A 19078-nucleotide genomic window follows, 5' to 3' on the forward strand; every position below is an offset into this window, starting at 1 on the left:
CTAGGGGGTAAAACATAAAAATACCTGGCTTTTCGCATTCATACGACATGTGGAAGAGGGCCATTATTGGACGTGGAAGCCAAGGATCGCAACATTTATAAGGAAGCCGGACACTATTCGGCAAGCACATGGAATTTGGAGGAGAACCCGCCTTGCAAAGCCGAAGACAATATACGCGCCAGACTCATCGTCATTGAAGCCTGGTTCGGGGGCTACTGAGGGAGTCCTGGACTAGGGGGTGTCCGGATAGCCGAACTATCATCATTGGCCGGACTCCAAGACTATGAAGATACAAGATTGAAGACTTCGTCCCGTGTCCGGATGGGACTTTCCTTGGCGTGGAAGGCAAGCTTGGCAATACGGATATGTAGATCTCCTACCATTGTAACCAACTCTGTGTAACCCTAGCCCTCTCCGGTGTCTATATAAACCGGAGGGTTTTAGTCCATAGGACGAACAACAATCATACCATAGGCTAGCTTCTAGGGTTTAGCCTCCTTGATCTCGTGGTAGATCCACTCTTGTACTACCCATATCATCAATATCAATCAAGCAGGAGTAGGGTTTTACCTCCATCGAGAGGGCCCGAACCTGGGTAAAAACATCGTGTCCCTTGTCTCCTGTTACCATCCGCCTAGACGCACAGTTCGGGACCCCCTACCCAAGATCCGCCGGTTTTGACACCGACAATGACGTCAAACATTTTCTGGCGCCATTGTTGGGAAGCTAAGACCCAAGTTCTTTTTTTACTAATTTGCAAGTATTATTATTTCCTTAGATGCTTATAGTGGAAGACAAGAGTTCTCCAGAAGGCAATGTTTAACTGACTACATTAATAGATTGCTGACCGAAGTACATCTAGAACTTATAAAAAAACTCAAAAAGTCTGTTGTTGTCGACATCAAATTTTTGTTTGGAGGAATTTCTATAAGCACAATGGTTGAAAATTCTCTAAGGGAGTATGGTGCTTCATCATGAATTGTTATTAAATCTCCTATTGTTTTACCCACGAAATATGCTAAAGTGTTTGTTGTTGATACTCATATTATTCCTAAAAAGTGTAGGATAAAGCTTTTTCAGGACACGACAATGAAGACCCCTACACACATCTTATAACCTATGGTGATCTTTGTGGCACTTCAAATTGAAGGATATATTGAAAAGGTTTCTTGTTAAAAAAAATTCAGGTGGTCTTTAAAGGATAAAGCTAAAGAATGGTTTGACAAGCTCTGAGGAAGCAACCCCATAGACCTTTATTTATCAAGGATGATAACAATTTACAACTCTACAAAGATATGATAAGTAAGAAAAGAAACCTACCCAGGGAGAAGAGAAATCCAAGCTATAATCCTATCCTTGAAGCAAGCTTTAATACTATGTGCAAAAGGAGTCATGTGCCATGAAGCTAGTAAAACCACTTTAGAGAAGAACAACCGCCCAAACGCTTGCCTTACTCTGAAACAATCCGAATAAAATAATTTCCATGGTCTAATCAATCTGCAAATAAGCTCATGTCCTTTGGTTGAACTAAGTAAGAAGAATATGCGAGTCATATATTCATACGCCCGAGTTGAACAAAGCACATAATGATGACCACCTCAACAACATTCCAATGGCGACGAAGCATCATATCACTTAGTGTTTAGGTGATCACCTATGAGGAGCCATGTAAAGGCTATAATTTTCATCGTAGACCTCCTCCAAATCACCTTGTAAGCAAAGACTCACCATGATATGATGATGCATAATTGAGTAGAAGTTGGTAGAACTATAATCCATAGACTTAATTGTGCCTTTTCCAGACATCAAAACCCAAGGGATCCCAACTGAAATTTGTCAACATATTCTCAAGTGCAACAAACTCCTAGTGGGTTTGGACCGAGAGTGGTAGATGGAGAAAACCGACTAGTCATGTATTTGAAGAATCTCCTTGCCAACACCTTTGTCAGAAGTGAGATATGAAAAAGGTGCGGGTTGCGAAATTGGATAGCCTTAGAAGAATCCCCAAGAGTCCATTCATCTGCCCAAAATAAGACTGAATCGCCAGTTCTAACTCCAACCTTAGCATGAGCACTATATCTACCATTGAGCTTGATCACATTCTTCCATCAAAATGAACCACACAAGTTAGTTGCATGGGGGACCATCCGGTGATAATAAGAATTCCAAATCAAGTTCACCCATGGAATATCCCTTTTATTATGAAATGTGTGCATGTGTTTTGACATGAGCGCCTCATTTTGAATGCACAAGTTCACTATGCCTGTCCCATCTTGATATTCAGGTTTGCGCATCCTGTTGGACATTGCCCAAGACTATTTTGGGATATCTAAATTACCACGAAAGGGTCATAATTTTTCACTTCTTTCTTTCTACTTGAAGATGGCAGGAGGGATCTGAACACCGCATGAGAAATAGATCAACACTGATGATAATACAAAATTGAACATCCACAAACGACCTCCTTGAGTCAAAGAAAAGCTTATGGTTGGCCTTCTCTCCTTTCGAGACACCAAACGCACGAGATCATGAACTTGGCCTCGTTGGGGGCAAAAAGCGAACAACAATGTCCTCAACTGACATTTGACAATACAAAAAATCGAGCGAACCAAACCGCTTCATCATCAACAACATTAAACAGGAATCATAAAAGATGTGATTCACCAAGAAGCCATAGTAAAAAATGACCAGGAATAACCTCTGGCATTTACTTGAGCTCCAGAAGCTAAGAATCCATAGTCGACAAGAGTATCTTCATTGTTGGGCACTTGCAGACCAAAAAATAAAATATAATAAAAACAAAAAGAATTGAAGCGTCTGTTATTCTGACGCAGAGCGCTAACTACAGGCGCTAAACCAGCCATTCGATACTTGACATTTCAACTTGTTCAGAGGGAAAGAAAAGGCCACGGTCGCTACCTATTTTTAATCCCTGACGTCAGGATTTGTTGCTCCAACCACCCGTCAGCAAGGAAATCAATCCCAACACCTTAGCCTAGCGCCTCGCGTTGGTCATATGCTCTAAGATAAACAATGTATCATCGGTGTAAACAATGTATAGTCGGTGTATTGGATAAGTACCCCCTCCGTAAAATAATACAAGAGTGCTTAGATCCAGAGAGGAGCACAAATATACTCCGACGTCTAAGTTCGCAGTACAGAACAACCAATTTCCTTGAAAAATACAATACCATGGAGCAACCGTGAGAACGTCAGTTTTCTCTCTCTCCAAAGTAAAGATAAAATACTTGTAAACAGATAACGGTCTGCTTCCCCCGCTCCCGCATTTTGTCGAGCACCTTGCAAGGCCGCGATGCCGCTCTTCCACCTCGCCCCATGCGCTCGCCCCGCCGCCGGGCGCGCCGCGTCCCGCTTTTCCGGGGCGGTGGTCGCCGCCAGCGGCGCCGGAGGAGCGCGTCCTCCGAAGGCGCCCCCGCGGCGCCCGCGCGGCAAGCCCCGGTTCTCGCGGCAGTCGGCCATCAAGAAGAGCTTCCAGCAGGAGCAGGTGGTCTTCTCCACCCCCGTGCCCGCCGACCCCACCGTCGCCATCATCGGAGGCGGAGCCTCTGGCCTCGCCTGCGCGTCCGCCCTCGCCGCCCGCGGCGTCCGCGCCGTCGTATTCGACACGGTTTGTCCCTTCACCCTCACGCCTTCCCTCGCTCCGCGCCCTACCACACGCGCGAGCCTCACTCCCTTACTCGCCGCCGCTGGCGCAGGGTATGCACGGCTTAGGTGGCAGGATGGCGACCAGGATGGTCGACGACGGGCGGCGGCTGGTGTTCGACCACGCGGCACAGTTCTTCACCGCGAGCGACCAGAGGTTCCAGGAGCTGGTCGATGAGTGGGTCGAGAAAGGGTTGGCCCGCGAATGGAGGGGCTCGATCGGTGAGCTCGAGGCAGGTGGCCATTTCACAGCTATACCTTCCTCGACGCCAAGGTATATCGGCGTGAGAGGAATGCGCCCGCTTGCCGACGCAATGCTGCCCGAGGTATAATCAGGTCGACATCTTGTGGATGCATGCTCCGCGTAGTACCAAGTTAGCTATAGCTTTCTTCACTACAGCATCACATTATCATATCCTACTGTAGAGCGTAGTGACTAAATTTTAGTACGATTTGTTCGTTGGAGTTTAGTCCATCAGTCACTTATACGGACTTACCGAACTTCTGATCACTTTCATGGCTGTTCATTTGGTTGCTGAGCCGCATATCAACCTGTGCAGAATGACCTGATTAAAGTTGTAAGGCCTTCCTGGATAAGCAAGCTTGAGCCGTTCAACGGCCTGTGGCGCTTGTTTGAGAATGAGAAGCCCCAGGGTCAATATGATGCCGTTGTAATAGCACACAATGGTCAGTGCAAATTTCGTTTCAATATTGTTTCTCTTTATTGCCAGTTTCTTTAAGTTTATAACTTTAGGAGTTCAAACTTCAGTGTTTTCCAATCTGCTCCACATGTGACAGGCTGCCAGCTCTAAAAAAAATTAAACCCAAGTGTCTCGAGAGAGGATTTTGTCCACCTGGTTACGCGTGCACCCTGTTTCTTGGAATAATTAAACCATATATGCGTACATTTTTAAAATCGCTGCAAAAAATTGTGGATACATATTGTTGGATGCAGTGTGAGCATGCAAAATTTGAGGCAAAAATATACTATATATTTGTGTACTGTAAGAACAAAAGTAGGGAAGAGTTTCTAAAACAGACTGCGTAAATGTACCATTTTTCTTTCATGGAGCACACAATTAAATATTTTTGTTCAAAATTTTGCTGGTTCACAAGTCATTGGATAATTCACATTGACAAATCATTTCAGAATTTTTCAAAACCTGAAAATGAGAAAACTCAGCCAGGGGCACATGTACCTCGGTGCACCCTACTAATTTCCCAAATGTCCCACATTATGAAGTAAAGTTACACAAAAGTCCAAAAATTACTGCCTAGATAACTTGAGGTACCATTTTTTATCGGAAATGTTAACGCCCACACGTGTGGGCGTTTGCAGATCGCCCACACGCCTCCACCACCACTCATTTTGCCACGTATGAATACATGACATCAGCAGAAATCTTTTTGGTTTTTGGCTTAAAAATGTTTTATCTCCTAAATAAAAAAGCGAACTAAAAATCCGTTTTCACCATTAAATCCGTCTCGACGAGATCTTCAAAACTAGACCCCATGTTGATATGTTTCGACGAAATTTTTTTTTGCCCAGAAGTTGCCATGATGTTTACACTATAGTTGCCATAGTGCTTAAACTAAAGTTGCCATGTGGCAATTTTAATTTGTAGATCGTGGCAATTTTAGTTTTTTTATGATGGCAATTCCAGTACTTTGACCATGAAAATATTTTTTTTATTGAACCATTGCAATTTTAAGTGCATGTATCGTGGCAATTTTAGTTTATGGTGCATGGCAAGTCTAGTTTCTTAATTCTTTGGTTTATAATATGTTAAAATTGCTTTTAAATATAAAAGAAAATAGTTGAAACATATCATGGCAACTTCAGTGTAAACATCATGGCAATTCATATGCAATAGACATGGCAACTTTTAATCCAAAAAAATTTTCATCAAAACAAATCAACATGGGATCTAGTTTCGAAGCTCTCATCGCGAGGGATTTAATGGTGAAAACGGATTTTCAATCGGATTTTTCGTTTAAGAGATAAAACATTTAAAAACTGAAAATCCAAAAAGATTCCTGCCTGCATGCATGCGATGACGTGGCAATTTGTTTACATTAGAGACGTGTGGTGCGTCTCCCTTCCTGTCACACGTGTGGCAGTTAGCGCGACCCTTTTTTATATTGGAAATGGCAATTCTGAAACCAAATTGTGGTTCAATGGAATTCCATTGAGAAATTAATTTACAGATTTCCTTCTGGTATTGAGCTGGATGGTTTTGGCACATTTTGGTGTTCCATTGGTGTATGAACCAAAACAGAAATATAAACATGCGATAAGATAAATTACCATGAGCACTGAATGGATGCCATAATTTGTGGAAGTAGGCCATGGTTATGAACCATAGACCATAGACAGATTCTTTTATGCAATACCCTCATTACAGTTCATGGATCTCATTTAGTTTCTTCGTACAAGAAGCACATCATGCTCTGACTTTTCTCCAAGACAACCATATATATGTGTCCCCTGGTTAATCCTTTTTAACTCATTGATCAGGGAAATGTGCAAACCGTCTGCTTTCTACGTCAGGTCTACCCCAACTGACAAGGCAAATGAAGGTTTAAATTGAACCAAAATTTGAAGTCATGAGACGATGACAGCTATCCTCTCTTCCAAGTACTAAATTTTATGCCCTCTATATTCAGAGACTGGAGTTGAGTTCTGTCTGGGCACTACTTGCGGCATTTGATGATCCTCTTCCAATCCCACAAGATAACTCTTATGGCACATTTGAAGGAGCATTTGTGAGAGATATTGATTCTCTCTCTTGGATGGCCAACAATACTCGGAAGCTTTTCCCTTTGGAGACAAACAGGCCCGAGTGCTGGACATTTTTCAGCACTGCTTCTTATGGAAAGAAAAACAAAGTTCCACAGGTGGCTTTTTCTTAATGAAATTTGATACTTTTTGGTTGTATATCATTTGGTTGCACTACTCCCTGTTATGGTGAATTAAGCTAAGGTGAAATTTCCAAAATAAAAACCCATCATTTTTAGTGGAATTCTCTAATGTATTTAACCATCAAATTATAGGAAAATATCCCAAATGCCACTGCAGAAAAAGTGAAACGAGACATGCTTGGGGGAGTTGAACTTGCTCTGGGGCTCTCGACAGGATCTCTTCAGCGACCATTTTACACAAGAGTACAGTTGTGGTATGAGAATGCACACATTGGACTTCCATACCTGTTACTATTTCATCAACACATGATGATGATATTCATTCCGGCAAACACAGGGGTGCAGCTTTACCGATGAACACTCCAGGAGTACCATGCATATTTGATCCCCAGGGTCGAGCAGGCATTTGTGGTGACTGGCTCACGGGTTCAAGTATAGAAGCAGCAGTATTGAGCGGAATGTCTCTTGGAGATCATGTAAGTTCTGCCATCCTTCGCTCTATCTTCACTCCACATCATATCTCATATTTTTCGCATTTAACAAACTAGCTCTAAGTTATACGAGTCTGGTCGGTTTAACACCAAATTTGTTAATGCAGGTCGCTGACTACTTTGCGAGCGGTGGGGAACGGCCTGAGGAGTTTGCGATTGGTCTGGATGACAGCCTAAACCGAGTAGAAGGTCATGACATCGGGCAGTTCCCAGGTTTGGACCCCCAGAAGCCACAGGTAGCTGAACCTCAGCTGGCACCGAGCATATGAACTGTCTTTGCCTGATCCTGCACTGATCATTGCTGTAGCATTGTAAATGATGAGCAGATTGTTTTCTCGCAAGGGATTCGTGTGCTGTAGCCTGCAGAATGTAAAATATGTACTATGTATGTAGAAATTTTGTCGTAAGCTGATGCCCCTGTATGTTTTTTCCTTTTGCGGGTCACCACTATATGTTGTTCTTAGAGATTTCTTCTGAAACGTTAAGAGGATCTCTAGCAGATGCCGCAAACCGTGGTACCGTAAATTTCGTTTACGCATACTGTAAACCGAATTTGTGGTACCGCGGATGGCACGAAAGATCAGATCCGGGAAACTCATACCACATAATTTAAACTACTAATTCGCGGTACATACATTACATACATTGATAGAATTCAACAGAGTTCATATGACAAACTTAAAACATACCAGCTTATAAAAACCTAAATCTATTCATCATCATCACCGTCCTTCTTGATGTGGAGATGGTACTCCATCAATGAGTTGGAGAGGACGAATGCTAGGTCGTTCTCCTTCGCCGGCGCCACAGTGCCTTCTTCTCCGGTGGCGGTTGCCTCCTTCGCCTCGTACCACGTGTGCTCTGCCTCTCGGAGGCGCTTGAGCGCGGGCCAGAAGATCTTGTCGAGCCAGTCGAAGTTGCGCCATGCCCGCCGGCCACCGCCGCGGGAGAGCGCGTCGCACTCTCGCGCCTGCACCTTGCCCCACTCCTCCATCGGCGGGCGGAAGGAGGTGCTCCCGGCTTCGTCGTCATTGCGACGCTTGCGCGGCGGCGAGCCGTCGTGGCCCTCTCGGCCACCCCTCCCATGACCAACGCTCGACATCAGGGGGCGAAGCTTTGGCTGCCTGCGCACGCGACAAACTGTTGCCTAAGGAAGGAGGATTTCTCGTCGGAGGGAATGATTTGCGGCGGAGGGGGGAAAGGGGAAGTGAAGGATGCGAACCCTAAAACGCGGCGGGGCACCCGTGAATTTACGGGCCGGGCCGTTTTTAGTTGGGCATGCTTTTTCACGCGAACTGTAATTCGGCTAGAATTTAATGCGCCGGCGAACTTATACGGGATCTGCTAGAATTTAACGCGCCGGCGAACTTATACGGGATCTGCTAGAGATGCTGTGGCTGAAGCCAAACTGTAGCTGGGAACTTTTCTAAAGCGTTAATTGTAGAATACAAAAATTGTAGCCATGAACGAGACGGGCCGTAGGATCTAACTGAAGCCAAACGCTAACTGAACATTTTGACACTTGGTCAGATAGGGTTGAGGTCTGAAACCTGCTCGTCCCGCCGCCGAGCAAGCCAGCGCCAGCGAGCGAGGTTCTCCCGCCAACCACGCGCCCGTGCTCCTCCCGCCACGCGCTCTCCTCCCCACCGGTGGAGTCATTCGAGCCGGAAAACATCGGCTGCCGGCCTCCCACTTCTTCACAACCCCGCCCAAAGACCTAGGTCTCAGCACCCACCAGCCACGCCGCCCCGGAGCAGATCCGCTCCGGCCATCCCCTTGCCCCACCGGCCTCAACAACCTTCCGCCGGAGCCGCCTCATACGCCCACGGGCATCCGGCGCCGAGGCCGCGCCCGCCGGTTTGTGGCCCAAAGCAGTTCATTCTCCAAAAGAATTGGGGGCTTCAACTGGATTGGACTGAACCCCCATGCCCCCTGCATCCATGGTTCTTCCTCATCAACCCGCAGGGTACCTGGAGACCCCTGCCACCGAAAGCTTCATACACAAGCTTCAGCTCAGCGTCTCCAAGGGCCTTCCTCACGCGGCGCCGGCGCCGGCCTCGAGGACGGACGAGCATGAGCTGGTAAGGGTTTCCTTCTGCGGGTTGGTGCACTACTTCTTCAGGTTCATGCCTGTGTACTGGGATTTGAGGACTGTACTGCCGTCCATCATTTTGCAGGTCAAAAGTGTCTTCCAAGTGCTCCAGGGTTTCGACACGCACTTGCTCTACTGGGACAAGAATGTGCCGGCGTACTGCAAGAAACCGGGGACGTATGTGTCGCATCTGTCGCGGGCAAGCCTTGGCTCCGTGCTCAAGCCCTTTCTGTTCGCCGCGACATGCTTGAAGCGAGTGGAGCTCTTTGTTGGGAAGGTTAGGTCGTGCGGTCGTGGGACTCCGACATTGAGTGCGTTTGCTAGTGCGGTCGATTCATGGCTTATGGTGAGATCGCAGTTCAGGCCTTGTGTGTATTTCTCATGTAGTGTGAGCAGATGATTTTTTTTTGGCTGATTTCCATGTTCTAATGTCTGTCTTCATTTTGACGCCAGAGGCTCCGGGAAGCAGCTCTGAAGGAGGAAGAGAAGTCGTTTGTTTCTGTTGATCGGACTGTGACTCTTCTGGCTTTAACTGATTCTATGTCAAGGTATACTTCAGTATGATTCCTTGACGTTTTCTTCCTCCAATTTGCAGTTCATTTGTATATGTGCGATGCAGGCTTGTGCTTATTATGTCTTGTCAAGGACCTCAATGTTTTGTGTTCTACTAATGTATACCTTTGGTAGTTACAGAGGTAGTATATTTTAGGGAAATTAGCGACCGTGTCTAAAATGTGATGGCAAGGAGCTGCCTACCTTTTCTCTGTTTCCTATTTGGTTAGTTCTTCAAGGGCAAAAATGAGTAGAAATGACAACTCATATTTTGAGTAGCAGTGCTGGTGTTTTCATGTTAATTTAGCATTTTACATTCTAACCTAAATGTGTAGCCATTACTCACCAATGCTGTAAAATTCCTTGCAGTTTATGTTTGGGAGCAGAACATCTGTATCAAGTTGTGCATGGAGCTCTGCCAGACGGCTTTTGGGGTTCTGGAGCAAACATTGCATCTAGTGAAGTGGCAGTCCATGTTGTGAACCATATTTTTAAAAAGTTAAATGAAGTCTGTCTTGTGGAAGATGGCGAGGTTGCAACAGGGCCTAATTGTGCGAAATCTATCTGTTTATGCTTCTTTTCACAATGTCCACTAACCTTCATTCAAATCTATCTAAATTGCAGGGTGAGCCATATCATATGCTGCTAGTGATATTTGCTGGAAGCTTGTTACCTTATCTTCAGTGCCTTGATTCCTGGCTTTATGATGGTATTCTTGATGACCCTTATGAAGAGGTATTGAAGGAACATCTTTTGTAACTGATTTTGATAGATGATTTATAACATTATTTTTTTCTCAAATATGTCTATTTGTCAAACACTGAAACACTACCATAAGGTCCTTGCATTCCTAAATCTAGAGCTTAAACTGGAGAGTATCATTCTTAATTTGTTATATTGTGTGAACCTTGTAGACTTCTGCAAAGACATAAGTAATTATTTGTTTCCTCATATATTTCTGTGGACTGTCTAGGTTCCTGACCCCATACTGTAGGTTTTACCTTTATATATCCTTGAGCATAGGCCTGTTCAAAAATGGTTTTAGGTGAAACTGTCTAAACTGGTAGGAATTAGCCTAGCTCAGTTTCCTTCTTTGATTGTAAACTGAGCTAGTACAGTTTTCATGGTTTCAACTGAAGCCATTTTTTAACACGCTTACTTACGCACATTCTAAGCCAATGTCTCTAGTATAATATGAGGTTATTAGTCTTTGTTGTCTGAAATGTTACTTTTTCTTGGCCCGATACTTAAGTTCTGTAAGTCCTGTAGTGCTTTTAAAAATGACTGCTGGAAGGTTACTAACTTACTTTGTGATATTACAAAGTTAAACATTACACTGATTGTACCAGCTTATTATAACGCTGTAGGAATTTGATAAAGGATTTTCCATTTCTGCGTTGCTGGTTGAACTTTAAGCATTTTCTGTTTTCATTTGTGATGTAGATGTTCTTTTATGCAAATAATGCAGTTACGATAGATCAACCGGCCTTTTGGGAAATGAGCTATATGCTCAGAGTAAGAGGATCACGATCTGATAATTCATCAACTCTAACTGATAGTGAGTCTATCAGGACAAAGGAATCAAGCAAACAGGAACCAAGTAACACAGGAGCTTGCTTGAAAGCCACTAATCAAGGTTACGTGGATATACTGTGCCCGGTGTTCTTGAAGGATATCGCAAGGGCCATTGTATCTGCTGGAAAATCATTTCAGCTTGTTCAGCATGCTCAAAGCACACACCATACTCGAACTAGTGTCACAAATGGTTTTGACATCGATCAGCGTTCCAATCACATTAGTCGACAAAATTGGCCAGACATATTAAGCTCTGAAATCCAAAATGGGCATCTAAGATGTGAAGGTGCTCTTACTAATTCTACAGGTCAGTTTGGACATGATGCTCGCGAAATGGGGGTGTTAACTTTGTCTGAGATTTTCTTGATATGCTTATCTGGTCTGTTGGAAAATGGTGATCATGTTTATGAATACTTAAGAGAGCTGCGTACTGGTAGTGCTCCAGATATCCAAGCTTTTCTGGAATGTAAGAGTGAGGAGGCATGTGCAGAAAATAACTCCGAAAAGACTTGGTTAAAGCTCCTAAGAGATGCTATCTCAGGAAGAAAATATGATGATATGGAGAAAACCTTGTCCAAAGATGCTGTTACGAGGGATCCAATATCTGTTCAGGGATACCTGCAAGGTGTATCTTCCAATGCAGTAGAAATGCCTTTCAGTCCATGTTGCTATGAAAATCCAGCCATCACTGCTTGCGGAAATGTACTGCAGAGGAATCCAAATTCTTGGAGTGATTTGAATATCTCTACAAGTTTTGACCTTCCTCCGTTGAATGATGATAACATGCGGAGAGCTATATTTGGCGATCTCCAATCTGCTGGAACTAGCACCTGTGGCGATACACAACCTACATCATCTTTTCCCAGACTAGATGGAACTGATTTTAAATTTGGTTTCCGGTTTGATGATTTGGAATATGTTCGCCAAGAGGATGATAGAAGGACCCTCGAGGAACTTTATGCATTTCCGACTCTTCTTCCTTGTGCAAATGTAAGAGTTGCTTCTGAAGTATTCTTTGTGTTCTTCATGTTTTCTCATTAGCTATAAACCTATAACCTCATTGCCCTTCAGGAAAATGCCCCATTGTCGGAGATTTTACCTTTGCAGAAAGATAGTACACTTGCATCAAGAGTTCTGAAGTTTATTCAGAGCATGAGTTTGAAAGACCCTCTGCATCCAGTGGGTATTATCCAAGAATGCCTGTCTAAATGTATAAAGAAACAGGTCTGATCAATAGTTATACTCACATGCCATTTCTTGTTAGTCCATCTGTATAATTGTTTTGTGCTTTCTTCCTCTTCGTTAGGTGGATCACATCGGCAAGCAAATCCTGTGCAAGCTAATGGGTGAATGGAGATTAATGGATGAACTGCTTGTATTACGAGCTATCTATTTGCTAGGATCAGGTGTGCCATCCAGTGGATTTAACCTTTTGCTGTGTTTTCCCCGACACAAACTTTCCATTGCACAGAAGAGTAGTTTTCACTTGAGAAATAAATATTCTTTTGACAACGAGTAAACATATAAATATGTTTCAAATGATCCAACTTGAATTTTCAGGTGACATGCTGCAGCAGTTTCTGATAACAATTTTTGATAAGCTCGATAAAGGAAATTCCTGGGATGATGATTTTGAGTTGAATACTTTGTTGCAGGTGATTACTTTTCAAATCTACTTTGTGATTGATATCTATGTCCATCATTACTCTTACGTTAATCCTTGACTTGCAGGAATCCATAAGATATTCAGCTGATAAAATGCTCCTAACTGCTCCAGATTCGTTGGTTGTTTCATTAGCAAAGCATGACACACGATATGATGAGGAAAGTGCACCAACTTCCAGAAAAGGTCGTGCACAGGGTTTCGGCATTGATGCACTTGATGGCCTTAACTTCACGTATAAGGTATTTTCCAAATAACTACAAGGATGATCTGTGTTATTTGCTGTGTGTGACAGTTTTCATGTATTTTGGTGGTGGCAGGTGTCTTGGCCCCTTGATCTAATTGCCAATACACAGGCTCTGAAGAAGTATAATAAGGTAATTGCTTTAACACTGAAGTATATAACAGGGCAGCGTGTATATGATGGCTTTGGTCATTTTGCTGGACCAGGTCATGGGATTCTTACTGAAAGTCAAGCGTGCAAAGTTTGTTTTGGACGAAACTCGAAAGTGGATGTGGAAGGTACGCTGGCATCAAATCATCTTGAGCTACTTATTTTTTGTAATTCCTATAGTGTTTAGTGTTGGATAGTTGGATCTGCTCTATCTTGCAAGCTTCATTCTGATGTATCAACCGTTTTTCCTTTGGCAGGGCAGAGGCAGCACGGCACATAATTTTAAACAACACTTAATAGTAGGGCAGAAGCTCCTGCATTTTGTCGATGCATTTCATCAATATGTCATGGATCGAGTGAGTTGAGACGGGTTTGACTCATTTCATTATAAGAAACTATGACTGTCTTGACTTGAACTCATTTCTTTTTGAGCAGGTGTATCATAGTGCCTGGACTGAGCTTTGTGATGGCATGGCATCCGCTACTACATTGGACGAAGTCATGGAAGTTCATGAGGCATATCTTTCTTCTATTCAGAGACAATGCTTTGTGGCCTCGGATAAGTTGGTGAGAACATGTCATTCTTACAAAAAGCAAAGACAGTCTCGAAGTTCTGAACTATTGCTAAGACTGTTCATTTTCCGTGTGTTTTCAGTGGGCTCTGATTGCCAGTCGAGTCAAGACTATACTAGGATTGGCGCTAGACTTCCACAATGTGGAGCAAACTCTTGGCACCGGTGGGACTGCCGCATCTGTTAGGGCAAGATGCGAGATGGAGTTGGATCGTATCGAGAAGCAATTTGACGAGTGCGTCGTGTTCCTCTTGAGGGTATGCTTCTACCTACTTCAGCAAAACAATATGATCTCTTATGTTGTCCAAAATGTACGTGTCAGTAGATTTACTGCTGAAATCCCTCTGCAGATCCTATCTTTCAAGCTCAACGTGGGCCACTTTCCCCATCTCGCGGATTTGGTCACGAGGATCAACTACAACCACTATTACATGTCTGACACTGGAAGCTTCACTGCGATCCCTGGGTCCCGCCCTCGGCAGCAGCCTTGATAGGGTTGTAGGAGCTTTTCACCTCCATTTGTGGGGGAGTGTACATAAACCTGAGGCGTCCAGGTGGCACGAAGCAGTTCCTGAATTCCTTGGGTTTTACTGTACATAATTCTGAGGATGCAACATCTTTTGACGGCATTCTGAGGATGCTGCTTCCTTTTCCCAGGTTGCAATGTACTCCGATATGTTGAAGAGATTGGGTTCCTCTTGTGTCAGGACAAAGTTGCGATATGTGTGCTAATTTTTTCGAATGGATTGATCATCCTTCCAGGTCCCATATACCAAAATAAAAGGGGCAAACCATGAAGTGCACATACCAAATCTTTTGAGTTTTTGGGTGTAGCTTATCTACTTTAGTGAATCTTAATCTGAATCTTTTTTACACTAAAGATGATGGAGTTTTCTAGGAGCTTGCAAAAAGTTGTGCCGAGATGACTTAGGAAAGAGCTCTGTAAAAAAAAATCGGAGCTCTCACAATGAACATACTTCTGCATTACTCCCGGAAGTAACCAGCAATCAATATAGAGAAGCAAAACCCCTGGAAGCTCAAAGCACAACATGACCCACCAACATAACCCCTGGAAGCAAGCAGAGTATTTTTTTTTTTGCGAGGTAAAAAATGTTTCAGTTTCAAATTGCAATCCTACTAGACTGGCACCCATCCATGTCCTCCCGTGTAAGCTCCATCTTAGGCATATATATCTTGACACTCTTCTCAAGTTGTCTTCCACTTTGGTCTTTCTGAAAAAGCGCCCAGATATCAACAGTGTTACTAGTGACCTAAAATGTCTTACATTTGTTTACAGAGGGAGTACATCTTTTGTTTTTGAAAACTTGTCCAATACAGAGCACCGTCTCATGTGGATCCGATGAAAAAGAAGATATATACCCAACTGGCAAACACATCACTAGCTCTATAAGGTTGGTCGAGCAAGACCAAAAGCACCGAATACCATCAACCCTACAATTTTGGTTAAAGAGGAGCCAAAATCTAGCACATATGTTTCATTTTCTGAGAATAGAAAGCCACGACGGCGAAGGTCTACTGGACTATTCCCTAATGAGACGATTAAATTGGAACTCACTTTATACAAAAGAGAGAGATACAACGAGCAAAGTAAGATAGAGGCGACCAAGATGGTAAGTGGAGCGCCCCCAACAACCATAGAATGGTCGGTAGTAGTTACATATCAATATTAATCAGCTGTATTAATTCTGCAATATCGTCCTTGGGGACAAAAATTAAATTAATCTCTCAAGATATTCCAAATTAGTTTCTTGCTTGTTCGGACCAGGACCGTCCCAGTAATCATTAGCTATTATGTTTTGCAAAATCTTTTGTATTTGTATTACAATATGTTATAATTCATTGGGATGTTGATATTTTTGTGGGGCAGGATGCATGGATCAAATTTTGAATTATTATGTAGGCATGCATCAAACATAGGGTACCACTAACCAGTAAACCACACAGATGCAATACAAAGCCATGTCATTATTTCTATTAGGTTAGCCAAGCAAGACCGAAAGCACCGAGTTCCATCAACCATACAAATTTGGCTAAAAAAAGCCAAAATAGTACCTGCAATTAGTTTTAAAGGAAGGTAGTCGTCACGATGAAGATCTATTCTCAAACGAGACAATCAAAGTAGTTTTAAAGGAAGGTAGTCGTCACGAGAAGGTCTATTCACAAATGTGACAATCAATTCGGAACTCACTCTATATACAAAAGTTGAGAGATATGGCAAGCAAAGTAATGTCGACTTGACCGTCCCCAACAACTAGTGGATGGATGTGATTGTAGCAGTATTAACCGTGCCACTAGTATTAATTGTGTAATATCATTTCTCAGGGATACAAACTAAATGAATTGTCTCAATATATTCCAAATATTTGCATACTTGTTTGATCCCGGCCCCGCTCACCTGCTGGGCTCCCTGTAGGAATTATGATCTAGGGCCAATAGTAGACCGCCACATGTCTAGGGCGGGTTTGTTACTGCCCTATTTGTGTTGTTGCTTGATACTCTTTTCTATGTGTTTTTCTTCTACTCACTTGTACGAAGCGCCTGTGGCTTCTAACATCTCCTATTCCAGTGTGCAGCCATCGGCATCTCCCATCCGATGCCGCTGGTGGTCCCTCCTCCCACTCCGCTTCATCGTTGCTACGGAGCACATCTCGCTTATATATGTCTGCCCCTTTCTATAGCACGACCACATATATTTTCTATGTTGTCGTGCCCAGCCACCTCGTCTCACCTCAAGACCTTCATGTCGGGTTGCCAGATCAATTAACCCTTCTGCCAAAGGAATGGTGTCGAAGTACTCTAAATGTGGAGATTGGAGGCCGTATTATTCGAGTATATATTGAGGAGCGCCGCCGACTTGATCTCTGGCTCTGGTGAGATTATGCCGTTCTCTTGGGGTTCCATAACATCCTGAAGTCACTCTATATAGACATGCACCTCGCTGAGTCGGCACGTCCTGAACCCATGGGCATATGCACCCACTTTTTGAAAAATGCATTTTAAACATGTTTTAAAATGATGAAAAATTCAATCCACACATACATGTTCGTAAATGTGTGTGCGCGGCATAAAGTTTTATGAAAAATGTCTTTTCGTTCTATCTCCGCAAAAAAGATAAATTTCAATGCTTCTAAATAGCGTTTTACGACATATTTTTTTTGCACGGGCCACAAAACTAGTTATTCTTCCGTGAAACCTTATGTACGCACATAAAATATGAAGACGTATCCGTGCAACCTTTTTAGAATTTTTTTTAGCATTTAGAAATGTATTTTTCAAAGTGAGTTCATATTTATCCGAATTCATCGATGCACTTCTCACACCTCGCCACTCTAGATTGAGACTCCTATTACTTCGAAGCCAACAAATGGAAAAACTGCAGCGACATGTTCTTGACGGCATCACTACTCCTCCTCTTCTCAGTTGCCACCAGCATCCACGCCATTCTCGACTGGTGGTAGCAACTCTAACAGACCCCGCAAAACGCTCGGCCCGCAAAAATTCCGGCGAGTATACGGGCTCGGTCCAATTTTCCGGTCAGAACAGAGCACGCATACTCGCTCGACCCGCAATTTTTTTTGCCGCAGCCCGCAAACCGCACGTCCCGAGCAGTATAACTGCGGTTCCGCGACCCTTTTGCGGGTCCAAACCCTATCCCTCCGCCGCCGCGAGCCACCCGATTTCCCTTTCCCCCCTTGCAATTTCTCGCCGCCGGCGACCACCCGCCCCACCTCCAGCCGCCATGTGGGGGCGAATGTGGAGCTCTGGACGCGGCTCCGGCAGCAGATCCGGCCGTGAGCGCGATCCGAAACGCGAGCGGAGCGTCCGGGCGGACGGCGCGAGGAAGCGCGGTGCCCGGAGGTGGACCAACCGCGGGATGTCGCCGCCGCCGAGCTTCAACCGCCGCGAGACGGAGGAGTACGACCAACGTCGCCGCCAACGACAAGGTTGAGGAGTGACGCCGCATCCGCGCGGAGCAGGCGGCGAAGTACATCGACCTGTGCAGCTCCAGCGAGGAGGATTGAGCGTTGCTCGGCCTCCACGACGTCGTCCATTTTGCCGCGACCTCGCTGTCGTCAGATCCGACCCCCTCTACTACTAGTTAACGTAGCATTTAGTATGATCTATGCTTAGTTTGTTGATCCTGTAGTATGTATGAACTGTGTAGTATGTGATGTGATGAACTATGTGTGTGCAATTTCTTCCGCGAAAGAGTTTTTTCAAATTATGCAGGTTTAGATGCGGTATCTGATCGGCGACACATGTTTTCGACCCGCAAACGAGATCTTCGTGAAACCGCAAGTGAATTTTGCGGGTCAAATTTTTGCGGGGTCTGCTAGGGTTGCTCTAAGAAACCGTCCATGCTAGCAACAATTATTGTGTTTCTCTCTATGTAGATACGGTGTGGAGAAGCTTTTTTTTTGAACATTAGTACAGACACAAGCGCTCATACACACACGCATACACTCACCCCTATAAACGCACACGCGCACACCCTACCCCTATGAGCATCCCCGAAAGACTGAGGCGGCATATCATTTTGAAATTTATGAAGTCACCGTAGGCACCTCGTCATCGACGGGAAAGTCTCCTCCCACTGAATGCGCATCGCCGGAAATCCTGAAATAAATCCAGAAATAAATACGAGCACCAGGATTTGAACCCTGTTGGGCTGTGGATATCATAGTTCCTCTAACCATTCAATCACAAGTTGGTTCCTTTCGGTAGACCAGGTGAGGAAGGACCGATGCAGTAAGATTGCAAAAAAGTTGTACAGGCCATATTAAATCCATCGGGGTAGCGTGCTTCAGAACCAGTTGTTACAAATGATTGCCAAAAGCTGATGGCGGAATTTGAGGGGCTAACCTTGCTGCTCATGAGCTTGATGGGTTTGGCTTCATTGAAAGGACCGGATTTTCGTGGCAGGATCGGCCCGCTAACTTTCTAGTCCCAACTCATGTAAACGAGTTGGTGGTTATTTGAATAAAGTCGCCAAAGATACAAAAATATATTAATGTTAGATGCTGGCAAGCAAGGACATGTGACGGTCTCTTATTGGCCCAGCACAATAATTCGGAGTTTTGGACCCGTCACTACTAGAAAAAAGCTTATAGATAGAAATTTAGTAGTAGCGCT

At 44.1% G+C, this 19078-nt stretch overlaps 2 protein-coding genes across 3 annotated transcripts; both read left to right on the plus strand.

The window, feature by feature from the left end:
• The first annotated feature begins 3203 nt into the window (after positions 1–3203).
• On the plus strand, positions 3204–7508 carry LOC123110501 (renalase). Its single transcript, XM_044531037.1, has 8 exons — positions 3204–3628; positions 3717–3989; positions 4224–4350; positions 6182–6243; positions 6331–6561; positions 6718–6839; positions 6923–7061; positions 7184–7508. The coding sequence occupies exons 1-8, from the start codon at positions 3314–3316 to the stop codon at positions 7343–7345; spliced, it is 1431 nt and encodes a 476-aa protein (XP_044386972.1). The 5' UTR covers positions 3204–3313; the 3' UTR covers positions 7346–7508.
• A 1035-nt stretch (positions 7509–8543) lies between these two features.
• LOC123110502 (gamma-tubulin complex component 5) lies at positions 8544–14727 on the plus strand. Of its 2 annotated transcripts, XM_044531039.1 has the most exons (16): positions 8546–9157; positions 9254–9514; positions 9622–9716; positions 10090–10252; positions 10345–10455; positions 11164–12285; positions 12367–12519; positions 12602–12701; positions 12856–12950; positions 13027–13200; positions 13279–13335; positions 13409–13480; positions 13610–13708; positions 13788–13919; positions 14008–14181; positions 14275–14727. In XM_044531039.1, exons 1-16 carry the CDS (start codon positions 9002–9004, stop codon positions 14413–14415), a joined length of 3105 nt encoding a protein of 1034 aa, XP_044386974.1. In that variant the 5' UTR covers positions 8546–9001; the 3' UTR covers positions 14416–14727. The 2 variants fall into 2 exon arrangements, with proteins under 2 accessions (XP_044386973.1, XP_044386974.1); XM_044531038.1 differs by having other exon boundaries at positions 8544–9157; positions 14008–14727.
• Positions 14728–19078: the final 4351 nt, after the last annotated feature.

The sequence above is a fragment of the Triticum aestivum genome, chromosome 5B (genome assembly GCF_018294505.1).
Source record: "Triticum aestivum cultivar Chinese Spring chromosome 5B, IWGSC CS RefSeq v2.1, whole genome shotgun sequence".
Taxonomy (NCBI): domain Eukaryota; kingdom Viridiplantae; phylum Streptophyta; class Magnoliopsida; order Poales; family Poaceae; genus Triticum; species Triticum aestivum.

Bases quoted from the DNA above. Each gene is read 5' to 3' on its own strand.
- LOC123110501 (XM_044531037.1), top strand. From the start codon at position 3,314: ATGCCGCTCTTCCACCTCGCCCCATGCGCTCGCCCCGCCGCCGGGCGC. The intron at 6,562-6,717 runs GTGGCTTTTTCT...ATCAAATTATAG, and splicing joins AGAAAAACAAAGTTCCACAG to GAAAATATCCCAAATGCCAC. The intron at 7,062-7,183 runs GTAAGTTCTGCC...TTGTTAATGCAG, and splicing joins GAATGTCTCTTGGAGATCAT to GTCGCTGACTACTTTGCGAG.
- LOC123110502 (XM_044531038.1), top strand. From the start codon at position 9,002: ATGCCCCCTGCATCCATGGTTCTTCCTCATCAACCCGCAGGGTACCTG. The intron at 13,201-13,278 runs GTATTTTCCAAA...TGGTGGTGGCAG, and splicing joins GCCTTAACTTCACGTATAAG to GTGTCTTGGCCCCTTGATCT. The intron at 13,336-13,408 runs GTAATTGCTTTA...TTGCTGGACCAG, and splicing joins CTCTGAAGAAGTATAATAAG to GTCATGGGATTCTTACTGAA.